The 26,820-nt window shown below is 44.5% G+C and overlaps 1 protein-coding gene across 1 annotated transcript in view; it reads right to left on the bottom strand.

Moving 5' to 3' along the window:
- The window catches only part of PCP4 (Purkinje cell protein 4), a 56,000-nt gene extending 30,637 nt beyond the window's left edge, over positions 1-25,363 (bottom strand). The window contains exon 1 of the mRNA XM_067739528.1: positions 25,224-25,363. Coding sequence (XP_067595629.1) covers positions 25,224-25,232 — 9 coding nt within the window. The 5' untranslated portion in view covers positions 25,233-25,363. The remainder of the gene's footprint in view (positions 1-25,223) is intronic.
- Positions 25,364-26,820: the final 1,457 nt, after the last annotated feature.

Below are 26,820 nucleotides of genomic sequence, written 5' to 3'. Positions count from 1 at the left end.
CCTGTGTACGCTTATTACCTGGTACATTTGATAACTCGAGAGAGAGGCAAAGCCAAGCCTCCCGTTTATTTCCAACCCCACCACACACATGCCGCACACGCGTGTGCACACACACACACACGCGCGCTCCACACACACACCCCATCTCAGTCAACAAGAAGCTCAAACTCCCACCCACGGGGGAGTTCACGGGGTCACGGGGGTGCTCTGCCTCGTCCTGCGAAGAAAAACCACCTTTCTCTGGCAGGAAGTGGAAGGAAAGGCTAGATAAGTGTGGGTTCTTTCTTCATATTTCACTTGAAAGTTCTTGAATTTTCAGAATCCAGACCTGCCCATGTTCCCGCGGAGGAAGAAGGCTGCATCTGGCCAAGCATCAACTGATCGTCAATAAACTCCATTGAGCTCCCCATGTCATGGCATCATTATCTAAAATCTCAACCTGTAATACACATCATCTTGATTTAAACCAAATTACACCTTTCTTAAATACAGTCGATTTGCAAGTAAAAATGCCACTTTCTTCTTGCCTGTACTTATTCTGTCTCCTCTTTTTAAACACAAAGCTGGTAAGTTCGCTGCTCTATGGAAATCTGATCACCATCGTGAAAGATCAAGCTAGAGGCACAGCAGCCACCCCTGGGGGCTGAACCGCTCCAGGGTTTAACCCCTCCAGCCTTCCTCACGTAATTCATAGACAACTCAGAAAACAAAGTGAATTCCACGGAATAAAAGGACAGGGTTTTAGAGTTGAATAAAGTCAAATTCAATGGCATAGAAGTACAAAATAGGTGCACACCCAGCCCCACTGTCTTTAAATGCCTTAAACACTGACATTTTTCAAATGTTGTGAATACTTCGTTCCATAAAAGATCACCTTTTAGAAACCTAAAGAACACCAAGATGAAGTGTGCACAGGGGAGAAGAGGGGTTCATTTTTAAGGATTTCTAAGATAGGGGTTTTGGGTCAGGTCTTATATGATGAAGGTAAAATGAAGCTGATAGATGTCATAAGGAGATGGTGTCTCGGATCAGAAAATGATCCTGACAAAAAAAAAGTAGTCTTTGAAAGCACCTCATTTCAGAATTCTTTGAGACCTGGAGACATTTTTAAGGCAAGGCTGAGAGCAGTGGGGGAACATCCAATAGCTCTCCTGTTCCTGGGGTCTACAGCAGTCAACACACGTGATTTTTTTTTTATCACCAGGTGAGGTGGCTGAAATTCCCTTGAATCTGTACCTGGAGAGGGTCTGAGTCAGGCTGGATGTCGAGGTGCTAAAGCCAGACATGCCCCAAGTGGTCCTGGGCATCAGTGAATTCTGACGGCATCCCTAACCAGGTAGGTAGCACCACTGTCCTCATCAGCATCACCCTACACATCGTATCCCCCGGCACAGAGGACTTGCTCAAGGTCACACAGCAGGGAGGTGGCAAAGCCTGAGCTCCAACCCAGAAGCACTGGCTCCAGAGTTGCCCTGGGAACCACTGAGCCTGTGCCTCCCCCAATATCCTCCTGAGGCCCCACCCCAGCAGGTGGGGAGATTTCCACATGGAGGGAAAGAAGACAGCACCACAGAGAAAAATAACTTAAGAGAAAATGCATCACCATTAAAACCCCCTTCTTCTATCTCGCGCCCATTTCACCATCAGGAAATGCTAGGTCCCCATCTAAGGACACGGCCCAAGAAGTTAACATCACACACAGCATCGGAGTCGCCTTCTTCTGCAGCACAAGCTGGAGGCTTGCATGATGCTGGGGTGTCTGCAGAGCGGTTGTGAGGTGATGTGAGGGAATAAGGCAGAACAACGGTCGGGAGAGGTCTTCTCTGGGTCCTCAGCCCTTAAACCCTCACCTGGCAACTCCCACGGGTCTCGGGAGGGAGGTTTCCTTCCTCGGTGATGTTAACTAATACAAGGATAGCATTACAGAGTCTAATAAAAACCCCAATTAAAAGGAGCCCAGGGCTTCCCTGGTGGCACAGTGGTTGAGAGTCCGCCTGCCGATGCAGGGGACACGGGTTCGTGCCCCGGTGCAGGAAGATCCCACATGCCGCGGAGCGGCTGGGCCCGTGAGCCATGGCCGCTGAGCCTGCGCGTCCGGAGCCTGTGCTCTGCAACAGGAGAGGCCACAACAGTGAGAGGCCCGCGTACCGAAAAAAAAAAAAAAGTATGATTTTAAATCATGCTTTTAAATCATGACAAGTATGACTTTTGAAGTCATTTTTCCTGACAGCCCCCTTGCACCAAAGGCTACAGGAAAATAACAAGGAACATGTCTTAGTTTGGTCAGTCTGGTTTCTCAGAAAGCAGAGCCTGAGGCAAGAGCCGTTTGTGCTACAACTCAGCTGGGGAGGGAGGTGCCAGTAATGAGGCGGGAGTGGGGGAGTGGGGCCCAGACAGCCCACGCGAGGACTCGTCATCCCTCTGGCACCGCCAAGCGCACCCAGACCCCGAGCCTGCGCCCTCCGGCAATGCTTGAACTGTGTCCCGGGATCCACCAGCTCCCATCTTGCACTGACCCAAGACATGCGCCACAGAACTTAATTCCTGATGCTTCTAGTCTGGGCCGCGTCTGTAACCTGGCATCTGCTCGGGAAAAAGGAGGACGCCCTGGGGAAGGAGGTGGGGACGCACGGTGTGGGCAGGAGGTGACACGTTGTCACTTCAGACCTGCCTGAAGTCTGCGGAGCCCACGCCAGCCGGCCACCCACAGGGGCCTCAAGTGACACGAGAGAGGTGCCTCACTCACATATCAATTTGGCTGGGTGGCTCTTTTCCACCAAGTTGCAAAGTCACGGACGGTCCTTTCATATTAGATACTTCACTAGTGGAAGAGGCCACGCCTATTTTCCGGCACGTAGGCGTCTTCAGATCTATTTCCTCCTATACTTTGAGCTCAGAGTGGACATTACACTGTGTCTGACCCCTTTGGTGCTACACGTAGAGGCCGTGAACATATCAGGAATACTTGTCTCAACGATGCCGGCTTGAATAGGAAGCATGCTGGCGTCCTGCCCATCACAGACAGTCTCAAACACAAGCCTGCTGCGTGTCCATCCCAAGCCTCCATGTGCTGTCACCTCTCAGTCCTCTACTCTTCCTTGTGAAATCTATCACAAAACCTGAGTTCTTGGAGTATCACCAGTGGGTTAGGAGAGAGAGGCATTCGCCTTGGGCACAGAATTTAAGAGGGCCCCAAGAAACGCATTAATCAGGACAAACGCTGTCTGGGATCACTTATATGTGCAATCTGGGGTTGGGGGTCATAGGAGCTGAGAGAAGGATGGTGGCTGCCAGGGGCTGGGCGGGGGAAACAGGAGACGTGGGTAAAAGGGTACAAACCGAGTTATGAGGAAGGTCTGAGTGTCCAATGCATACCACGCTGACTGTCATTGATAGCACTCTGTTATAAAATTGAAATTTGCCAAGAGTGTGAAACTTAAGAGCTCTCACCAAAAAAAAACAGAAAGGTAAATATGTGAGGTGATGGATGTGTAAATTAACTCGATGGTGGGAATCTTTTCATAACATACATATATGTCAAATTATCCGGTTGTACACTTTCAGTATGTTACAATTTCATTTGTCCATTATACTTCAATAAAGCTGAAAAAAGGCAAATAATATCTTAATGCAATATTTTAGAAAGTCAAAAGTACTGCAAAAAGTCATAAACAAAATAGCAACATTGTACACAAAGACGGGTAGCTCGTACCACTGAAGTTCCCTCAGGCTCCTGTGCAGCGCTACCACGGACTGGCCACATGTTTCCCCAAAGCAAGTAAAAGATTCAAGAAGTCAAGTCATTTCAAGGATTTAGAAAATTGTTCTAATACGGCCTTAGAAACTTTTCATCTGCAGCTTTCTCACGGGCTATGACTGTGAGTCATGAATCTGTGCTGTCATTCTGTGGGTTTTGTTTTTTTGGGGTTTTTTTGCGGTACGCGGGCCTCTCACTGTTGTGGCCTCTCCCGTTGCGGAGCACAGGCTCCGGACGCGCAGGCTCAGCGGCCATGGTTCACAGGCCCAGCCACTCTGCGGCATGTGGGATCTTCCCAGACCGGGGCATGAACCCGCGTCCCCTGCATCGGCAGGCGAACTCTCAACTGCTGCGCCACCAGGGAAGCCCTGTGGGTTTTTATTATACGATTTCTAGAATACTGCCATGGAGGGTCTCATCTTTCATACTTTGCCATTGATACCCATAAAACTGGGTATGCCAGTCATATGTCGCACAGGACACGGAATCACAAAAACCTGCTTCCTCATTAATGCAAACTCAGAACCCTGGACAGATTATGTCTACTTGGGAAATCATTCAGCCAGTATATATTGTTTTCATCTTTAGGATAAGACACAAGTTCCCATGAAAAGATATTTATTTTTCATTCTAGAAGGTTGGAAAGAATGAAATATGAAATGAATTCCAGCAGGTGAAATTTGGGGCACAATGGACAGTCCAAGAATATTTTCTGAATCTATACCTATTAAGTGGATAAACCTGTCTTCACTCTAGAACTTGGCTGGATGCTTAATTTGGTGCAATGTGACTAGAGGGTGACCAGTTCCAAAGGCCCCTTAGAGTTGGGGAACGAAGTGCCTTCTGAAGCAGTAAGGGTCCCCGTTCATCCCCAGGGTCCCCAGGGTCCCCCCAAGTCTCCACCCCTTCTTCCTCCATCTTCCCAAGCAACTCGCCCATTGTGCCACAAAATTCTGGAACGAGCTCTCCCTAGGCATGCATTTGCTTTGACAACACTGGAGAAAAGACGACAACCCTCATGGAGCCAGGTCCACAGGGGACAAAGGACAGAGGGACCCACAGAAGCCTTTGGCTCACAGAGGCATTTCTTCTCAGTCCTGTTATCCAGCCATCAGGGGAGGGAAGTGAATGGGCTTCTCAGAGTCCTGGGGTCAGCCTGTCACTGGGGCTGCATTAGGAAAATTCCCCAATTAGAGGACTCTGGTGTTTCCCAGGCTAAGAAATGAAAGATTCTTTTCAAAAGCAGATTATCAAAATTAGGTACATTCACCAATGCACAAAACCATGGGCAGTGAAGGTCACGGATTTAGCGTCAGACAGAGGCCCGGAAGCAACCCGGGGGTGACGCGCTCCTGGACTAACAATTTACTTTTCCTTCTATGAGGCAGGCACTGAGCCGGGCCCTGAGGATCCCCAGGAGAAGAGAACGTCCTCTGACTTTGCTTGGCTCACAACCTAGAGGGACAGAGACTAAACCAACCATCTCATATGGTGGGTAAGAGCTTGACCAAAGATGACCAAGATCAGGGGCACGGAAAAGGGTCCCCAACTCACACTGGGGTGGGTGAGGGCAAGGGGGGTTCCACATCTTGTGGAGGACCATGAGTCCCAGCGACCCCACCAGCTGGGCATGGCTGGGGAAATCCCTTATCGAGTCTCTGTTCCCTCCTGAGAAGGAAAGATGCTAACCTCTGGCTTCTGCTGTCACAGGTAGGGACCTGACATGCAGCAAGTGTGCTCTCCCCATCTGTCCATCAGCGAAGGAGTTTTCCAGTAGAGGCACTATTTATTGGGCAATATCAAGTGGATGGCATCTCTGTATCAAGGGAAAGGAAAATACATGTTTCAAGGCATCTTTTAACCTTTTCCCCTCTGTCCCCAACATCTGGCCTCTGCTGGACTCTGTCTACCAAGGAGTTGCAGAGACTTGGCAAAAGAGGGAAAGAAAAGTCCATCCCATCCTCAGGGTGGCTTGGAAGCTCTTGTTTAGCAAGTGCTACTTCACACCATCTATCCCCCGATGATGCATTTCCTCTGAAGTTATTTTTCTGTGTGGCACTGTTTTCCTTTTGTGCTGTTGCATCCTGATATTCAGACTGCTAATGGGTTCAGGGATCCTGGAGCCCCTGAAATGGCAGCATCGTGACAAGCAGAGCCTCAGATGGGTCATAAATAAGAGGAAAAACACCTCTCTGCATGTCTGGCGTAGAAGGGACACAGGGACCGTGACGGCTCAGATACTGCATATTCTTACCAGGGTCAATATCCTTCACAGGAGAGATGACAAGATGCAGAACCAGCCCCAAAGATCTCAGCCCACCCTTCTGAGGTGTTTTTTGATCACTGTGTTTATAAAGAAACAAAAAAGGCATGTTCCTATGGTATTATATTAAGGCGTGTTTCTACGGCATTACATATAATGTTTTATTGACAAAAGATCGTGAGTGTCTTAGATGAAATATCAGATTTTAAATGGACACAGATGCGAAATCACAGCGATCGTGCAGTGAAATAAGATAAACAGCTGGGTCAGCCAGCAGGTAGCTGATGGTGCTCAGAGCCACCACAGTCATTAAACCAGTGGCTTCTCAGTGACTTCAAAGGCACACCATGAAAGGCCCCTTCCAAATCAAAGGCCCTGAATCTGTCTGAAGAGCAGAAGAGTCTTTTCTGCCAGCATTTTGTGATAAGGACAGAATTGATTTAATTTCTTGCCACCAGTATTTTAAAATCATCTATATTTCTCCTGGTAACATTCCAAAAACTGAGTATTAAAAAAAATCCACTAATTTAATCCCTAAAGGTGTAGAAACCAATTTCAGAAGAGAACTTCAGCTGCAGGGTTTCAAAGAAAGCCAAAAAGTTGGTTAAAAAGAAAATGACAGGATCTTGCATGACAAACGCATTAACCTTCATTATTCCTCCTAATTCTTCCGCCCCCTGCTTTCACCTCTGAAAGACAAATAATTCCGCCTTAAATACTGTATTCAGCTTCTAGCATTTTCATCCTGACCTTTATGGTAAAAAGATCCCTCATTTTTAGGGATTGGTGGTTTGCCTTATTGAAATTTGCTTTATACTTTATCCTATAGCCATATATTTTAAATTAGTATTTTCTACCCTTAAAAATCTCCTCTGTGCCCATCTTCTTTTCCAAGAAAAGAAAATTTTGGAAAATAAACACACAAGGAGGAAAGCAAAAAACTACTTATAATCCAACTATTCAGAGTTAATCTAGGTAATCTTCCTTGAAATATTCCAGAGTATTTGCTTCCCATTTTTTTCTGTGTGGACATGCATAAATATAGCCTCCGTTTTATAAAAATGGCATATACCACCCATACAATTTCACAACAGGTAAAGGTTGCAATTTAAAGAATAGTTGCTATGTAACGGCTTCTGTATGGGATCCTCTAATTTCATAGATGCGATGATGAGTCCTATGAGTTCATCGTGGGATGAGTTCATGTCCTATTAAATTCATTTGCAGTAAATACCTCTAAATTTTCAAATCCACGTACCTCAAATATGCCAATAAAATCACTTTGCTTCATTTATTCAACTTAGCTCAACAAAGAGTCACGATGACATGTGTTGCTGTCAATTCTCCTTGAAAATGAAAGGCATGGAAGGTTCCAAATGGTCTTTGAAATTGGGTGGAAGGCACCACCACATTTGCAGTGTTATTTGTTGAATTGTGTGTCCCCAGAATTGGAGCCCTAACCCCCAGGACCTCAGAAAGTGGCCTGATTGGGAGATCGGGTCCTTACAGAGGTGATCAAGTTAAAGTGAGGTCATTAAGACAGGCCTTAATCCAATAGGCTGGTGTCCTTATAAAAAGGGGAAATTTGGACACAGACATGCATAGAGGGAGGACAGTATGATGAGACAAAGGGAGAAGATGTCATCTACAAGCCAAGGACAGAAACCCAGAGCAGATTCTCCTTCACAGCCCTCAGCAAAAACCAGCCCTGCTGATACCTTGACCTCAGACTCGTGGCCTCCAGGACCAAGAGAGAATATACTTCTACGGTTTAAGGCAGCTGGTCTGTGGGATTTGTTACAGCAGTCCTGGCAAACGAATAATGCAAATAAGCAGCACGTCAAAGAACAGAGTCCTCCACTTGGGCTGAACTCTAGATGCACATAGAAGAAAGCTCTGCACTGGCCTTGCCCCGCGTGCCCTGGACCCTGGTCCCAGAGAGCACGGGGCGTCCTCCTTCCGCATCACTTTGGGCGCCTGCTCTCCATGGGTGTGCCATTCTGTGGGAGGGGGCTGAATTCCCTCCTGAACCCCGAAGTGCACGGAGGCAGGATGCTGTCTCGGGCTCGAAAGAAGGTAAGTGTTCTCTTTTAAATCACACGGCGTGACCCAGAATCAGTCCAGAGCCAGGGCTTTCCCAGCTGCATCACGGACGTCCTTGTCTGCAGCCACACGGGTGCAGACAGTGATGCAGGGCAGAGCGACGGCAGAGGGGCCCTGCTGGCTGGAAGCTCCTCGCTGGTTTCTGCGTGGTCACAGGAGCCTGGCCAGAGCCAGGCCCCACGAGTGGGACCAGGTAGCGATGCTGAGCGTCAGTTTAAGGGCCAGGACAGACACCCAAGTGGAGACTGCGCTGAGGCTGCTGTGCGGAAGCTGAGCACCCCCTACTTCACAGCATACCCTGTCTGCTCTGTGAGACCCGGGAGTGATTGACAAGGACCTGGATCGTCACCCCTCCCTGGTCATTTTTTTTTACATGTCTAATACATCAGCTCTCAACTGTAAAGCACCATTTGGAAATTGTTGCAATATACGATTTAACTTATTTTCAACTATGTGATCGTGCTATTCTCTAGACACTGTGAACACCTTGCATAACCTGTTGGGCTTACTTTTATTTAAGGTGTGATACTGAAGAACCTGGGTTCTGGGGCTAAGAGTAGAGCCAGGGGACTGACTCCAAAGGGAAACAAAAGAACTTCTGGGAGTCTGATAGTCCATATAGTCTGATAGTCTATATCGCAAGTGTAAGACTGTAAACATGTCAAAACTCATCCACCGTACAACTTTAAAAAGGGTAATTTTACTATATATAAAATATACCTTAATAAACCTGACTTTAAAAAAAAGAAAAGAAAGAGAGCCCTGGAATCAGGCTGTCCAGGCTCTCCAGCCCTGTCACTTAGCAGCTGTGTGACCCTGCTCACAACACTTCTCTGAGCCTCAGTTTCTGCTTCTATAAAATGGGCGTAACAATACACCAACCTCATCAGGTTGTGAGAATTCAATGAGATAAAAATAGTCACATTACCTAGATGTGGTCCCTAGAAAATAGTCAGGCTGCCAAGTAATGGTAAAAGAGACTTGGAAAGACAAATGCCTCCTTCTTTTCCATCGTATTCAACTTGCAGTAAGTTAAGGTAACGGAGGCATACGGGGCTCAGCAGTTTGAGGAAAGAGGAAACCCAGCTCTCAAATGTGGCTGAAGGACCCTGAACAAGTGATTTCATTCAGCTGCTTCTTCACCTGCTCAGTTTCTTCTTCGTGGAGAATTAAAATAAATACGATTAAATTAAGCATGTATTTCACATGGCTATGATGAGAATCCAAAGACAGAATACTGGTCTGCATGTTCATTTTTTTTCATAAACTATGCAGCCTCTGCCTGTTAGTTGTTGTTACTTTCACTTGAAGTTCCCTGGGCCTCTGTTTCTGCTGTGGATGCATTTGTGTGTTTGGTATAAATCACTGATTTATTTTCTTTCTAGAAAGAGAAGATGCAGGAGGAGGGTAGACGATGACCAGAGAAGGAAGGTGGAAGGAAGCTGGAAGGACCTAGTGACCCCCTTACATCGTGTGTGCCTCTCACCCAATCGGCAGACTCTCCCCAAGTCTGAGCTTGAATAAAAGGACGTGGGGGTCAACATACAGCCACAGTCAACTCAACCTGCCTGGGCCATCTCTGAAAGCCCCAAGGATCTGTAAGATGCTAGAACAGGGCTCCAGGACCCTGCAGACAGCTCTCTCTCCGTAATTCACTCTGTCTGGGTGTCCCGGTTTATTTTCACACGTTTATCTAGCTTCATAAACTCTTGCCTGGACACTCCTCCTAAGAAAAAGCCAAAGCTCGGTCCCTGTACGTTGACTTGTTGTGACGGAGCGCAGACGTTGACTCAGCCCCACTCGCTACTCCATGGGCTTCTCCAAAAGGGGGCTGTTCCAGGCTTCAGAAGCTAGTGTCTTTTTTTTCTGGTAATAAAGAAGCAGCCAGGGATTTTTTCCCCACTCAAGTAAAACAAAAATAGCTTCAAAACATGGTAAAAGTCTGAGGTTTTATACTTTTGGAAGAGAGGGGAAGGCTTTGTCCTAAATAAGCTGTCACAGCTCAAGAAGTGAATTAGAAATTAGAAGACAGCAGAAAAGCTATACTATATATAAAATAGATAAACAACAAGGACCTTCCGTAGAGCACAGGGAACTCTATATTTTGTAATAACCTATAAGGGAAAAGAATCTGAAAAAGAATATATATATATATATGTCTGTATAAATGACTCACTTTGCTGTACACCTGAAACTAACACAACACTGTAAATCAACTGTGCTTCAAAAATAAATAAATAAAATGAACAAAAGAAAAAAGCTACATGGGCCATTGAATCAGCTGCCCCCTGGGGAGGTGAAAATTCTAGCAGTCTTTCCACTTAAAACAAAACATACACAGGCCCCACCCACCCAGAAGCACTGACCAGCTCAGTCTAATGTCTCTGCCTTCTTCATAAGCAATATTGCTCCAAATTTTATTTTCAAATCCCTCCGAAATCCAGAACAATTTAATTTGCTGGAAAACAAAACCCAGCTGTAATTTAGTTGAAGGTTGCCTTCCAGGGACGGGGCTGTTAAAAATGAAGGGAGCTCACGCCACCAGCCTGTCTCATACCCGCCCACCTGGTTCTTACTATGGTTAGAGCTTTGTACTTCCCAAGCCCAAAAATGTTCCCTTAATTGGACAAGCATAACACACCTGCCCTCTGTGTCCCTTGACATCACACACACAAGGAGAAAAGGGTGAGGACGGAAGGCTTAAGTGCAGGAAAAGTCTCAGGACGAAACGGGCCCCTCAGAGCCAGCAACCTCACTCAGTAAAGACGTTTGGAATCCAACTCAGGGGAATTTTTCACATTGAGGTTATAGCTTAGCATTTATATGGTCTTTAAAAAATATATGCTTTCCAAGTGTTTTTGAATCAGTTTTATGGCTCCAACCTCATGACAGTCCCGCGGGGTCAGACGGCATCATCGATTCCTTGTTCAAGCATGTCCCTGGGTGGGCTTCCTCCAAGCTGGCATGAAAGCTGCATCTGATTTGTAGCTAAGACCCTCAAGCTACCTTGCTTCCATGGTCAGGTGTGGGCCATTCCGGAAGCTTCCACATGGAGAGGGGAAAACTATATATAAAAAGTTCCAAGCATGGCAAAGAGATCATGGAATTATGTTGCAGCACTCTGTCTCTCTGTTTTGTTTTTTTTGTTTTTTTTTTTAACATCTTTATTGGAGTATAATTGCTCTACAATGGTGTGTTAGTTTCTGCTTTGTAACAAAGCGAATCAGCTATACATATACATATATCCCCGTATATCCTCCTTCCTGCGTCTCCCTCCCACCCTCCCTATCCCACCCCTCTAGGTGTTCACAAAGCACTGAGCTGATCTCCCTGTGCTATGCGGGTGCTTCCCACTAGCTATCTATTTTACATTTGGTAGTGTATATATGTCCATGCCACTCTCTCACTTCGTCCCAGCTTCCCCCTCCCCATGTCCTCGAGTCCATTCTCTACGTCTGTGTCTTTATTCCTGTCCTGCCCCTAGGTTCTTCAGAACTTTTTTTTTCTTAGATTCCATATATATGTGTTAGCATACGGTATTTGTTTTTCTCTTTCTGACTTACTTCACTCTATTTGACAGACTCTAGGCCCATCCACCTCACTGCAAATGACTCAGTTTCATTTCCTTTTATGGCTGAGTAATATTCCATTGTATATATGTGCCACATCTTCTTTATCCATTCATCTGTCGATGGACACTTAGGTTGCTTCCATGTCCTGGGCTATTGTAAATAGAGCTGCAATGAACATTTTGGTACATGACTCTTTTCGAATTATGGTTTTCTCAGGGTATATGCCCAGTAGTGGGTTGCTGGGTCATATGGTAGTTCTATTTTTAGTTTTGTTTTTTTCACTAAAAGGCAATCGGCAGCCCCCATTTCCACACCTCCCTTCCCCCACGTCACGGGGCCAGCCCTGTGGCCCTGTGACACTTGCAGTCCCCTACAGGGTCCCTCACTTAAAGGGCCCACACTTGGCATCACGTTCTCGAAATTCTTCATCATGTTCAACATGGAGCACCACATTTCTATTTTTCACTGTCCCCCCAAATCATGTCACTGGTCTTCTCCCCACCACCCAGTGACAGGCTCACTTAGACTGCCCAGCTCTGAGCTCCTGTCACCTGGAAAGAGGTTTATGGTAGAGATGGACTGGAGCAAAAGATGACAGAGCTGTGGCTTGTTTTTAAGTGGCCTCATTTCTGATGGGAATCTGCTCTACTCTTCAGCCCCTGTCCTGCTTCCTTGTTGTAATACTGAAGGGACACAGGAGCAGAGCAAGGTCCCCTGAGGCCCCTGCTTGTGACCCTACAGTTATATCACACGGCATATATATTTGTGTCAGGTGAGAATTCCAAATCCTCATCCAAAATTCAACTGCGGGGAAGCTCTTGCATGCATTTCAGTCAAACCTGGCTCTCAGCAAGAACTCAGCATAAAAAGGGTGATGTGGAAATTCACAAAACAGTGCCCCGCAAGTGAACTGAATCTGCTCTGAAGTTGGGAAAGACAAAATCTAGATGAAAAAATAACAGTGAACTTGCAAGAGGTATTTGGTGGAAGTACAGATTGACAAATGGCTACATCTATTTTAAGAAGACATCAAGAGGAAGTAAAATGGCCCACATTTTGGAGGTAGAGAACATTGCCAGAAATAATATTTGTGATGTGACACTGTATTATCTTGGTATTTTGAACAGGACTTATGCATATGTGAGAACTGAGCTATAAATACAGGGATGAGCCCACGCCCTGAACGAACTCCAAAGACAAGAAAATAATAATAATAAGTAAGAAGCCCTCCGGGGCTCTGAGATACAAAGCGTGCAATGATATTCTGCCATAGACAAACGTTAATACCCTCACAGAAGATAGATTACAGGCATATCTAAATTCACTTAGGCATTTCTCACAATCAGAATATGGAACTTTTAAAATAACACAATATGCACAATTCCAAAAATCGTATTGACTGTCCTCATGTAATCTGCTTCCAAAGTACTGAACAGATTTATTTTCACTTAACACTTTTAAAGAAAGATATGACAAGTCAGTAGAACCCAACTATTCATTAATAAGGATGAAGAAAATGTCCAGCATGTTTAAAGCAATTTACATCACTAAGCAGGAGTTAGAAATCAACTACTGTCAGCCCTCCGTATCCGACAGTTCTGAATCTGAGATTCAACCAACCGCAGATTTAAAATATTTTTTAAAAGTTCCAGAAAGTTCCAAAACGCAAAACTTGAATTTGCTGCATGCTAGCAACTATTTACTTAGCACTTACATTGTATTTACAACTATTGACATAATTTACATTGTATTAGGCATTATAAGTAATCTGGAGATGATTTAAGTATATGGGAGGATATGTGTAGGTTATATGCAAATATTATGCCATTTTATATAAGGGACTTGAGCATCTTTGGATTGGTATCCATCCGTGGGCAGGGTGGTCCTGGAACCAACCAATCCCCCTAGGATACCAAGGGATAACTGAATAGTATCCTAATAGATGTGTATCCATTCATTGGACCTGAAGATTGCTAAATCCGCGTGAGGTTCTAACATAGATGACTTTTAAGATTAACCATTAGTTATGGTGGTTATTCTTCAACCAACACGTACTGAGCCCCTACTTTTGTAAGCATTGACTCTTTGGGAAGATTTTGCAGGTCACATCCTTCTTCCCCTTTCCAGGTCTGCACAATGATGTTAACCAATGCTTCCCTGGCACTTGGTCTATACAATGAGTAGCCCCGTACCCTGTATGGACCCTGTCGTCCAGTTAATTTTATGTGAACTCTGTCTCCCCCAGTAACCTATAAGCTTTTTGAGGGGTGGGGCCTGTTCACCCAGCACAATGTCCAACATATAATGGATTCTCCATCAATGTGGGTTGAATGGTATGTGCTGGGGAGATGAAAGAGTGTCAAAGACACAGTCTCTGTCTTTTAAATGTTCATAATCTAGAAGGCAAACAAATTTGAGAGGGTAAGTAAATACCAATAACAGGCATATCTCGTTTTACTGCACTTTGCAAATATTGCATTTTTTACAAATTGAAGGTTTGTGGCAACAGTGTGTCAAGCAAGTCTATTGGCGCCATTTTTCCAAAAGCATTTACTCACTTTGTGTCTCTGTCACATTTTGGTAATTCTCACAATGTTTCAAACTTTTTCATTATTATATTTGTTATGGTGATCTCTGATCAGTCATCTTTGATGTGACTGTGCAAAATGAGTATGACTCGCTGAAGGCTCAGATGATAGCATCTTTTCAGCAATACAGCATTTTTAATTAAGGTAGGTACTTTTTCTTAGACATAATGCTATTGCACACTTAATAATAGACTACAGTGCAGTGTAAATGTAAATTTTGTACGCACTGGGAAACAAAAACATTTGCGTGAGTCCCTTTATTGAGATATTCACTTTATTTCAGTTCCAGTGGTCTGGAACTGAACCCAAAATATCTCCAAGGTCTGCCTGTACATGCAATGGTTTTGCCATAGAAAAGGACTCTGTTGCCTGAGCAAACATTTTCTAAGAGTTTGATTTTGGGGGTTTAGAATGGTCTTGCACTTTCAAACAGAGCCAAGGAGGGTAAGGCAAGGAATGAAGGCCACTGGTGTAAACTCAAAGTCAAGGAAACTCTGCTGGACGGTGCAGAAGGAAACTTTGTGAACAGAGATCTTTACGAGATATTGTACAAGAGTAGCAATACTGACATTTACCAACTTCATGTGTGATTGGGGTGGGAGGGTGAGGGGGTCGGCTTGGATACGTGAACCTCTAGAAACAAAGTGGAAGCCCTGGTGAAGGAAAGAATAACTTTGTCAAGATTTCTGTGGTTGTTCTTTTTTTACTCGGAAAAAAATAATCCAGGACAATATTAGTTTTAATATGTTTCATGTCCAAGTCCTAAATGGAATTGGGACAGGTATAAAAGAAATTGGGCTGTATCCAGGATATGTCAGAAAATGAGAAATTTAATAGGATAGGAAATGTGTAAGTGAAACCTAGCCTGACTTTTGCTCAAGAATCTCTGTGATTTTGAACAGGATTAGCCTTGGGGCACTCAGTTCCCTATTTTAAATGACTACCTGGAATGAAATGACAATAGGGCCTCCTTTAAGTCTAAGCAGGACGGTAGAAACAACCTTCTTTCTCTGGGTCAATGGTCTTTAAGCAGGCCAGCTGCGCCCCAGGAAGGGGCAGGACCACCACGTTCAGCTGCACAGGTTGTGCACTGCACAACTCCAGAGGGCACCACTGACACAGACTGCAGAATGGATGGCACCTCAGGGGCTGCAAGGTGCTCAACTCTTACAACTATGCGTGGTGAAGAGAATTTCAGAATGTCTATGTATATCAGTTTAGGATCTAAGATCAGTAAGAAAGAAATTAGATGTTACCAGTAGCTATTATCTGGATTGATATCGACATCATCATTTGGTGGGTGGGAAACAGTGGAAATCCTACGACTGAGGATTGTCCAGAACACCCTCCCTCTTTTTTTCCCTTTTTTTTTTAATTGAAGTATAGTGATTTACAATGTTGTGTTAGTTTCAGGTGTACAGCAAAATGATTCAGTTTTATATATACATATTATATATAATATATATATATATACTATTTCAGATTCTTTTCCATTATAGGTTTTTACAAGATACTGAATATAGTTCCCTGTGCTATACAGTTGGACCTTGTTGCTTATCTCTTTTATATATAGTGGTATGTATCCATTAATCCTCCTCCCACCACTTTCCCCTTTAGTAACCATGACTTTGATTTCTATGACTCCCTCACTCTTAAGTTGCTCTTGGAATATCACCACATGCTGCACTGCAGTTCCTTGTGCTCCGGTAAGAGGATTTATATTTATACACCTACATTTAACCAACCTAATCGCACCACAGTAGGTAAGTGGCTTTAAAAAATTCCTGCATAGTCACATGCTACAACATGGATGGACCTTGAGGACGTGAAGCTAAGTAATACAAGCCCGTTACAAAAAAAAAAAAGACAAATGTTGTATAATTCCACTTATGTGAGGTACTTAAAGTAGTCAAATTCATAGAGACAGAAAATAGAAAGGTGGTTAACAGAGGATAGAGGAAGGAGAACAGGGAGTTGTTTAATGGGTAGAATTTCAGTTTTACAAGATGAAAAATTCTGGAGATCTGTTTCACAACGAAGTAAATAAACCATACGATTGAATTACACACTTAAAAATGAGAAAGATGGTAAATTTTCTGTTTTTTACAGGAATAAAAAAATTCCTGCATAAAATTTTCACAGATATTAATACTTCCAGCAAAAGCAACAGGGAAACAATGGAAATGCTACCTAACACTTCTCCTATTAGAATATCTTCACAAGTGCCAATACAAGCTTAAAAATCACACTCAACAAATTCAGCTCAAAAAGAAGCGCAGGGCTTCCCTGGTGGCGCAGTGGTTAAGAATCCGCCTTCCAATGCAGGAGACAAGGGTTTGAGCCCTGGTCCAGGAAGATCCCACATGCCGCAGAGCCTGTGTGCCACAACTACTGAGCCTGTGCTCTAGAGCCCATGAGCCACAACTAATGAGCCCATGTGCCACATCTACTAGAGCACGTGCTCCGCAACGAGAAGCCACCGCAATGAGAAGTCCGTGCACCACAATGAAGAGTAGTCCCTGCTCGTCGCAACTAGAGAAAGACCGCGCACAGCAACAAAGACCCAACACAGCCAAAAATAAACAAAATAAAATAAATAAATATTTTTTTTTTAAAAAAAAGAAGTGCAGTTACCAAGACTATTAGTTACCAAGACTATTTGAACTATAGATTTCCACGTTTTCCATCAACAATTATCTCTCACAAGTATATACGGTGCCTTGAAATTTTGACTAAGATTAATAAAGCCATCACAATTAGCAAGATATCTAAAGTATAGCTTATTTCATCATTCTGTCATTCTTTTCAATGCTTATTTTTGGTATGTTTCATAACTGCACTTAAGAGATGAGCACATTAGCATGAATAAATAATTTTAAAATAAGTTAATAAAAAATTATTGTGCACGCATGCTCCAATTTTTTCCCTGAGAGGGTACACTCTTCTTGAGAATTGATACCCACGGTCACTGTGTACACCATTCCATTGCTCTGTCACGGATCTGCAGGATGACTGAGGAAATGGTTCCCCAAAAGCTGATAAGCTTTGAATGTTAGTTTTTAAGTACTTGTGGATGTTTATTATTAGAATTACCACAGCTAATGGTGAAAAAGTCAAAGAAAGCAAGGGGCAGGATAGCGATGGTTTCACTAGGGAGAGACCAGAATCATTTCAAACCACCTTGAATTGTTTCAGGGATGTGTTCCCATGGCATAATAGTTTGAAGTTTTGCTTGTTGCATCTCCATCTACAGCTCTTTGAGACTCATGAAGAGAGAGGATCTTTATAGAGGGTTCAACACACTCTGCCACCTTGAACGTGGGCAGGTTTGTGTCAACACCTGTGTCTACTGATGACCTCTCAACCCTCCCAAATGAGGAGACCATCACAGTGGATGCTCTCAGGCTCAGAATTTGACCACTTCACGGCCTCAGGGATTCTTCTGCACATCAAACAAGCGTGCGGAAATGTGGAAAAGAAAAGCCTAGGCACAATTATCCATTTTGCCAGGCTCAAGAAAATAAAGTGATATTTTTCTAACAACCCCTAAGGAAACAGTGGATAATACTTAGTAAGGAAATTATTTATGTAAGAATCTTAGGGCTTCCCTGGTGGCACAGTGGTTGAGAGTCCGCCTGCCGATGCAGGGGACATGGGTTCATGCCCCGGTCCGGGAAGATCCCACGTGCCACAGAGCAGCTGGGCCTGTGAGCCATGGCCGCTGAGCCTGCGCGTCCGGAGACTGTGCTCCGCAACGGGAGAGGCCACAACAGTGAGAGGCCCGCGTACCGAAAAAAAAAAAGGAATCTTAATCTTTAAAACAAGTGTAATTTCTTAATTAGTTTTTAAATATTGGAATTTAACCACATGACTGACAGAAAAGTGTATTGGCTAAAAAAAAAATTTCAAAAAGATCTTGGGAAAAAGAAAGAACGTATTTCCTCGCTATATTTTTACTCTCTTGTTTGGTTAAGACCAATGTTAATGAGTATTGTCAGTCTCTGGGGTCCTCTTCTCATGCATCGTATAAAATTAAAATAACTAGTCGCTTTGCTAGAACCTTGGCCACGATACAAGTGAAGTGTTATGGGGACAGATGACCATTTCTTTCACCGTGCCACTCCACAACAGTTTTGGATCGTAACAGCCAGCAAAGTGTAATCTCACGTCAATCCAGAAAGAAACTCAGTTATCAAATCTCCATAAGCAAGTATTTGAAAACTAACATTCAAAAGACATTCCAGGCCATTTGGTGAAGGACTGCAATATGGATGACTTGAGATATTTCAGTCTTAGGAAATCCACCAGTGTCCTCAAACTGGAGGCTGAAACCTCCCAGAGCCAAGGACTCCCTGTTCTTCCTTATAGCTCCATCATGATATGAAAATTGCCCTCTTTGAGTGGGGCAGTTCACACTTTGGGGCTTCTTCCCTTTAGATGTCCTGCAGGAGCGTTTTCAATGTGTGGATGATTACCTTCTTGCTTTATGATTCTAATTTGTCTTCCTTTTATTTAAAAAGTGGCAGATTAAGAGTAAAATATAAAATAATGGCATTTAGTGGGTGCTTGATTTTTCCACTGGCAATGTTATAAACATGGCCAAGCGTTTCCCTTTCAGATATGGAACAAGAAGTCATTTAGTGAGATTCTGAAGCATAAATGTAGGGCTATTTGCAAGGCACAAACAATATTCAAGCAGATTGATGCCTGGAATGTGTAACTTATACTGAATGGTTCATGTAAAACAGCCCAGAAATGGATGTTGGATTTATGGGTTTGGGCCGTTGCCAGATGTGGCAAGCTTGCTTGGCCTATGACACAAAGCAAAGAGCTATAGAACATTCTCCTATCTGTACCCAAAGGGCACCTGTACCAAATCGAATGGAAAATGTTTCCCCATTCCTTATTTATACCTCACTTCATTCCAAAGACTGGAAGAACGGTAAGTAGTTTGTGCCTGGGGACAATAAAAGAGTGGAGACAGACCCCACAAGACTGCACAGCAGCCTGGATGCACAATTCAATGTCCTACTTCCCAGGAGGACAAATATGAATTGATGTCTTTTAGCATATGAATTGTCCTGTATTCCTATTTCAAATATAAATTAATTTGAAATATTTAAATATGCACCTATAATTAAAATATTTGTTTTAATTAGTACTAACATTGGTGCTTCATTTTTAAGTATTAATTAAAATATTTAAATATGCAACTTGCCTCCTGTATGCTAGATATATTGCGCCTGCAACAATACTCCAGATTCACAGTTTGGCTGATGACGATTGGGCATATGGAGCTAACTTACTAAAGATCAGTTTGGACTATTTCTTATTCGCCTCTAATCCCAGTCAAATTGGTTTTCCATTTCAATACATCAGCCATTTTTCAAGGTAGTCACGGGTTCTGCCCCTCAGGTTACCACCCCTTTATGTTTGAATTTCACAGAACTTGTCTGAATCAAAATAATCTCAATGTAGAATAACCCCAAACTGAAGGATATTAGAATTCTCCATCCCTCCCTCAGCTCCCTATTTTCCTTGACATTTTCCCAAATGTCAAGAGTTCTTTCTATTGAGATTCTTCTAAGTTTTTCTCATTTTCTTTGCCTGCCGTGAAGGTATTTATTTTGCATGTATAACAATGCACCCATTTCCAATTTAAAAGGATTTAAATGGCAAACACAGGTTTCAAACCCATAAACAACAAAAGAGAGAATTTTTTGCTGTCCAAACTCACCTGGACCACAAATCTCAACATTTAGAGAAGAGGGTGCTGGTCTGTTGGTCACAGTAACTGATAAATCCACAACTGAAATCTACTGATTCATCCAGTAGATTAATCTACTGAACATTACAAAGTGCCAAACCAGGAGCCAGGTCTGTGGATGACTCAGGAAGTTCAAAGTCTAGGTAGGATAATTCTAATAAATAAAATGCAACCCATAATACTTGCTATGGTCTGGATGTTTGTGTCCCCCAAAATTCACATGCTGAAATCCTAACACCCAAAGGTGATGGCATTAGGAGGTGGGGTCTTTGGGAGGTGATTAAGTCATGAGGGTGGAGCCCTCATGGATGGGATTAGTGCCTTTATAAAAGAGACCCCAGAAGGCTCCTTCACCCCTTCCACCAGGTGAGGATACAGTGGGAAGTCTGCAACCCGGAAGAGATCCTTCACCCAAGGATGCTGACACCCTGGTCTCAGACGGCCAGCCTCCAGAACCGTGAGCGATAAATTTCTATTGTTTATAAGTCACTCAGTCTGTGGTACTTTAACAGCATGATCTTTACTGCAGTGTTTCATAAAAATATCAATCAAATATAATATATACCTGTGCATATGCATCCCATAAAATCTTTCTTTTCCCCCACTATGAAGCCCTTTCTGGAAAGTCATTCTAAATTAATGGAAAGCCCCAGGCTTGGGTTCATGATATCATTCAGGTGTTCAAATAGTTCAGTGTGCCCCGTGGACCAAGAACAGAAAGACCCCAAACAAATTGTGAATTCTTTCCACCTATGACAACACCTCTGATAAAGCACTGAGAGCGGAAATTAGAATTTTAAAAAATAATGCAGAGAATGTGTTCATCATAAATTCGAGGCACTTCCCATTACAAAAGCTCATGTTTCCTCTTCATCTTGATCACACTATTCTACTAAACCCCTAATAAAATCAATTGTGAGTCATTTATTCAATTTTTCTCTCTAAAAAAAAATACATCTTGCATTCTGTCACTCTTAGAATTCAAAAGAGAAAAACGGTGAGACTTAATCCCACAGCATTCGTTAATGAAATGCAGGATGGGGGAAATCAATCTTATAATAATCCATTACCATCACCAGCCCAGCAAACACATTTTCTTGCTTCACTGTGGCCTCTTCCCACTTAGGAAATGTTGAAACTCAAACCCAAGTTGCAATTGGTGTCTTTCTAGACCTATTGTTCCCAATTAGAGTAGAGAGAGCATCTATCAATGTGTGATCCAGCAAAACCATATGGATTTTGCTGGATCTTCCTATATCTCCTCTCAGGTATATCCCCAAATGAGGTTAAAATTACATAAGGAATTGCATTTTCATTTGACCTTCTCTTGCTAAGCCTTTGGGGCCAGTTGCAAAATCTACACTGTGCACAGTTACCCTCAGAATCCGTGCTCAACTGGTCTAAATTATACTGTTCCTTGCAAACCTATTACTCACCCGTCAGCATCTGTTTCAGTTCACTATTACATCATAGGAAGCACACAACTATACTAATTTTCATTTTAGGCCTGTTTCATCTTACTATTTCTCTCACCAAAGGGTTACCGTGAGAGCTGGGTAGATGAGCCCTAAACCCGTGTCATATGTGATTTTTAAACCAATGGCTACTTCCGGAAAAAAAATCAAGTCTTTTCCATCCCCCGCCCCCCAATATAAGTGGGCAAAGCTTTCCCTTGCAATCTCTGTCCAGAGCAACACTGTTCACTGCTTTCTTCTTGCTTTAGAGATTTAATGTATCAGGCAAGTAGCTTCTGATTCTGTGCTAAGGATACACATGTGGGTCTAAAGATTTGACCCACAAAATTCCTCGGTGTGTTCAAACCATGGCTTGACAGGTGTGGTCCTTTTGTCGTGGCCAATGTCTGGATGCGAGAAAGGCCCAGAAACCTGGCACCAAATTGCACATCCCATCCAAGCCGATGCAAGAAAAGAGACTGTGAACAGCAACAGGGAAGCATCAGGAGAGCGCTTTCCCAAAGGAGTCTCAAGTCTAATTCACAGCTGTCAACGGATGCATTATGCAACCGGGAACTCCCCCATCCTCTCACAAACAGGGCGATGGTGTGTGTCATTTTTTAAATCAACTCTCCAAATGTGTGCCTTTATGCATTAATATCTTGCTCCTGGCTCTCCTAAATAAGTTCTTTTAAAAAGCAACTTAAAAACAGACACCTGAATGAGAAGATGGAACTGATTGTCATTGTTGGTGGAACTTTTTTTCAAATGGTATTATTAGGTCACTAAAAAAAAGGAGCCTTTCTCTTTCTTGGGCAGGGAAGAGATGAGAATACATTTTGTAAACTTCAACCTCGGTGTTTAGGATTTTTGATCCAGTGAACGTACCGAAGCCTGTATCCTGATCCCGGCTAAATTGTCTTCCAGCTCATTTCGTAGATTGTTCCAGGCGCATCTGACACACTTTAATACTGAAATGCCAATGAGACACCCCTGCAAACCACCTCCACTCTCTCAGGTTACCCTAAATTTGGACTTTACTTTCCTTGCTATACTTGAGCTGCTCTTTTCCATCACATGCCATTTACCCCTAAAAAGCGTTGTCAAAGGGGAAAAAGATGTGTGGTCGTAAAGTCACCCAGTTTAAAACCAGCTCCAGGCTCAGTCCCCCCACCAAAGCCTGCAAGAACTCAAAGAGAGAGCTCACCCCAGGGAGCCTGTGGCCCTTTAGGGACCTCTCCTCCCAGCCCAGCTGTGAGCTAGGGAATTTCTGCAGCCGGCACTATACCCTGACAGCTGGAGCAGCAACTCTGTGCCCATCAGACCCAAATAAATCCTGAGGTCAGGGGAAAGTCTGACAAAATCCATTGCTTTGGCCCTCTGGGGTAAGTAAATGATCATCTGAAATCCATCCCCGCCTGAGAATTATTAAAATTAGAAGCTACATGGAAGTCATCCAACTAAAGAAAAGCTTAGGGGGAAGGGGGGAGAGATCCCGTCCTCTACCCAGAAAAGGAGCTTCTGTTCAACTTTATTAAATGTTTTAAGCAGATTTAAGTTTGAGTCAAGGGACAAATTCCCGCCCTCCGAGGGGCACGCTCCCAGAAACTTGGAGATGAGCTGCAGACCTGGTCACCGGGGCTGCACGTGACGTGGGGGGGGGGGGGGGATGGGTGCAGGAGGAAGAAAGGCGGAGAGAGCTGGAAGGGAAGCAAAGGGGGGCAAAGGTGTGAGATGTTCATGTTGTGGGATTTTATCAACATTTAAGGAAGAAGGCAGAGTTCTTGGAAGAGCCCGCAAAGGCCTCTGACGGAATGCTGGGGGGCGGGGCCGCGGCTGCAGAGCTGCCCTAATTACATGTTCAGCAGAAACGAGGTTGTGATCCTCATGATGGGTGAGCTCTGGGAAGTTTGCTGTCTCCCTGGGGACCCACAGTTAAGTGACACTGCCAAGCTGAGGCATTCTCGAAAGCTCATGAGTGTGGCATGGGACAAGGAGCCTCTGCTGAAGATGGGTGACAGCCAGAGGGGAGAGCCAACGGGGGGATCCCCACACCCGAAGAGTCCCCTTTAGCTAACTTGATGGAAGAGGGGGAGCCCCCTGGGCTACACAGGCTTCTAAGCCCTTCTTCTATCTGAAACTATTAAGTTGTATAAAAAAACCCCACCCCACACGGCCATCCCTTCTACTTGCAAGTATGGTGAGCCGATGCAAACAGAGAATATACTGAAATCTCTGTCCAGTCTACAGAAAGCCCCTCACCTGAGCATTCAGGAAAAGAAGGCCTGGCTCTCATTGCCCTGTCTCTGTTTCAGAGCCCCAGCTTCCTGGCCTCAGCTCCCCACTCTCCACCTCTTTCGCTTTCTCTGGCATGCATTGTTCATACGGATCAGAAAATTCCATACGCAATTTGGACATCAAGACCCACCCTAGTCCTGGATCTGCCCTTCACTAGCTGGTGGCTTTGAGCCAGCTGACCTTGAACTTCTCTGAACCTCAGTTTCCTCATCCATCAATTGGGAATCATAATAGCACCTACTTCACAGGCTTGTGGGGAAGTTCAAATAAGGTTACTGGATGCCCTGCTTGGTACTGGGGACACTGGGCAAACAGGAGCTGCTGTGGTGGAAGGTTTGCTGCTGCTGGAAGGTTTCTGCCTCCCCATCCTCCATCCACGCTCGCACTCTTTCTTGCCCGATCCCTTGGCTCCAACCCAAACCCTGTTCCTAAATTTTATAACGCTTTGCCTTCTCCGTCTTCATGTCATGTTTATATCAAAAGTCACCCATCAGAGAGATGAAAGCAGGGAAGAGGCATTTTATTTCTGAAGTTGTTAATTTTACTGTAGATTTCAAAAAAAAAAAGATGACCCATCTGTCAAAAAAAAAAGGATCAACCGTCTGTCAAAAAAAAAAAAAAAGGCAAAATAAAAGATTTTTTAAAATAATGATTTAAGTGCCGGCCAAAACGATATGAAAGTGAATTTATCTCAGCTACCAAGTGGAATTAGAGGGTGTTGGTGTACAACCCCAAAACTGCCTTTTTGAAAAGAAAGACAGAGAATAGGGTCTTTTAAAAAATACAATGAGCTATCAGTTTGCGCCAACAAACTCTTCTGGATAAACAGATACAGAGCAGTGACTTTCAATTGAAAATTGGAGCCAGAGTTTCTCCCGTCTTAGACACACACGCCCATACGCGCAGATTTTTTGTGGTTCATACAATTTGCATTTCTCTACTGGTTTTACTCTGATTAACTGCAGATGTAGTTTGTACAGGCAATGCTTCCACATGGCCGTGCAATACAATCCTTCCCTCACTTCTCTTCTGAGGCTGACTTTCGCCAGCTGGCCTGTCTGCTCACATTCTGACAGGTACCCACCAAGGAAAACACGTGAAGACACACACGCTGCAAGAGTGCAAATCTTCGCAAGGGACTAAAAACACTCAGCTTTCTCTCCTGAGGTCTAGACCCCAAAGCACTTTCCAAAGTCACAATTAAATCACAAGCAAAACAATGAATCCCTTTCTCTACCTAAGGTGAATTTTTAAAAGTTGCAAACTTAACCAATGTCTGCACTTGCCATGCAAACCCAGATATGAACAGAGTCAGTCTCCCAAGCAAATGGTTCCAGGGTCGAAGTGTTCTACATTTTCTGAGCCTAACTGAGCCCCTTCTCACCCCCAGGTTTCCCTCCAGGAGTCAAAGCCCCACTCACCTCACTCATGATGCTGTAACAGCAGCTCCAATATCTCTACCAGCCACACGGAGAGCACTGCTCAGGGGTCGCAGCTCCCCGGTCCTGGCTTTTCTCTTAAAAAGGGCTGCCCAGTGGCATCATGCCTCCCGTGAACCAATGAGATTCATTCACCTGTCTGAACGCCTGGCAGATATCTGAGGGCTCCCAGGGCCACCTAGTGGAGCAAAGGAAGAAGGCGGGCTCGGTCACATCTCCAAGTCCTGCCAGGGAGGGAAGGAAACCACAGATGACAAAATAGTCAGTCAGAGGCACACGGATCATCACAGGTTTGCCATTGAACATAATTTCAAGGGGTACAGGATTTAGACATGTGGAAAATGCACTTTCAATGTCGGTGGACAGAAGGGATTTTTTTTTTCAAAGGAAGACCAGTTCTGAAAATGCCGGTGCCGGCCGTTCCACACCCCTCCTGGTTTTCTCAGGAGCTGCCATTTCCTCATCCTCTGTAGCACAGTCTCAGCCTTCAGAGTTGAACATTCCCCACTCCTCCTCCAGTCCCAAACCTGCCAGCCTGCTTGCACCCCAGAAACTCATCCCCTGGTGGGGTCATGGACTTGGAGAGTCACGCTGGGACCTCAGAGGAGAGCAGCTCCCCCAGCTTTGCCTATTGGGTGTCATAGCCTCACAAGAAGCAGGAGGAAAATGGCTTTGACCCTGGAATCTGCCCGTCCAACCTGGCTGTGAAGATCCTTTTGCCCAGGTCTGGACTCCTAAGACCCTGAGAAGCATCCGAGTGGGCGCTTGATTTTCACAAGGCATACGTCACAGATGAGAATGTGGCTGATGCACAGAACTGAGATGCGTGTGACTGCCTGTCTCCTTGGTCCTTCCTGCAGCTTGCCGGCTTCAACTGGGCCCAGATTCAAGCACAGGAGCCTCAGAGTGGTAACAACGATGCCTTCTCATGGCAGATCCTCCGAAGGATAACAGTAACTTCTCACGTGCCGAGGACCTACCAGAAATACAAACATACCCAAGTGGTGACTATGGAATAGCTCATGTAGATAAATAAATGAGGACCTGGGTACAGCTATATGATCCTCAGATGCCCCACGGGTCTCACCTTTCACCCAGAACACAGACATTCAATCAACAGCTGCTCTTGGAATCAATGCTAGTCACAGCCCTGTCTCTGACTCTCCTGCATTGGCTTCCATCACCTCCATCACCTCAGCAGCATCTCCCTTCAACTTCCTCCTCCACGGCTCCTTCCTCCCTCACTTCACGCCCCAGGGGGTTTTCAGGCCACCTCCATGCCCTTCTTGTCCAGGCTTTCTGTTCCCAGTGGGCACCCCCAGCTCTGTATCCCAACAATCATGGCAAATCTTAATCCTCTCCCCATTCCCTGTACTTTCCTGATTGTCCTTACTGCCTGGGAATGGCCCACGGTGACCGCTCCGGGGTGGAGTCCCACCATCTCTGCCTCACAGCCACCCTGGGACGCAGATGCCCTGGTGGGACCTGGGAATATTTGGGTGACCTACTGTTTGAAACCCGACCTGTTGGATCCACAGAAGCTACTTCCTGAGTTTGGAGGAGGAAGTAAGAAGTGGTG

The sequence above is a fragment of the Pseudorca crassidens genome, chromosome 5, assembly GCF_039906515.1.
Source record: "Pseudorca crassidens isolate mPseCra1 chromosome 5, mPseCra1.hap1, whole genome shotgun sequence".
Lineage (NCBI taxonomy): Eukaryota > Metazoa > Chordata > Mammalia > Artiodactyla > Delphinidae > Pseudorca > Pseudorca crassidens.
Note: the sequence above shows the minus strand (reverse complement) of the source record. Positions and strands in the feature narration are given on the sequence as shown.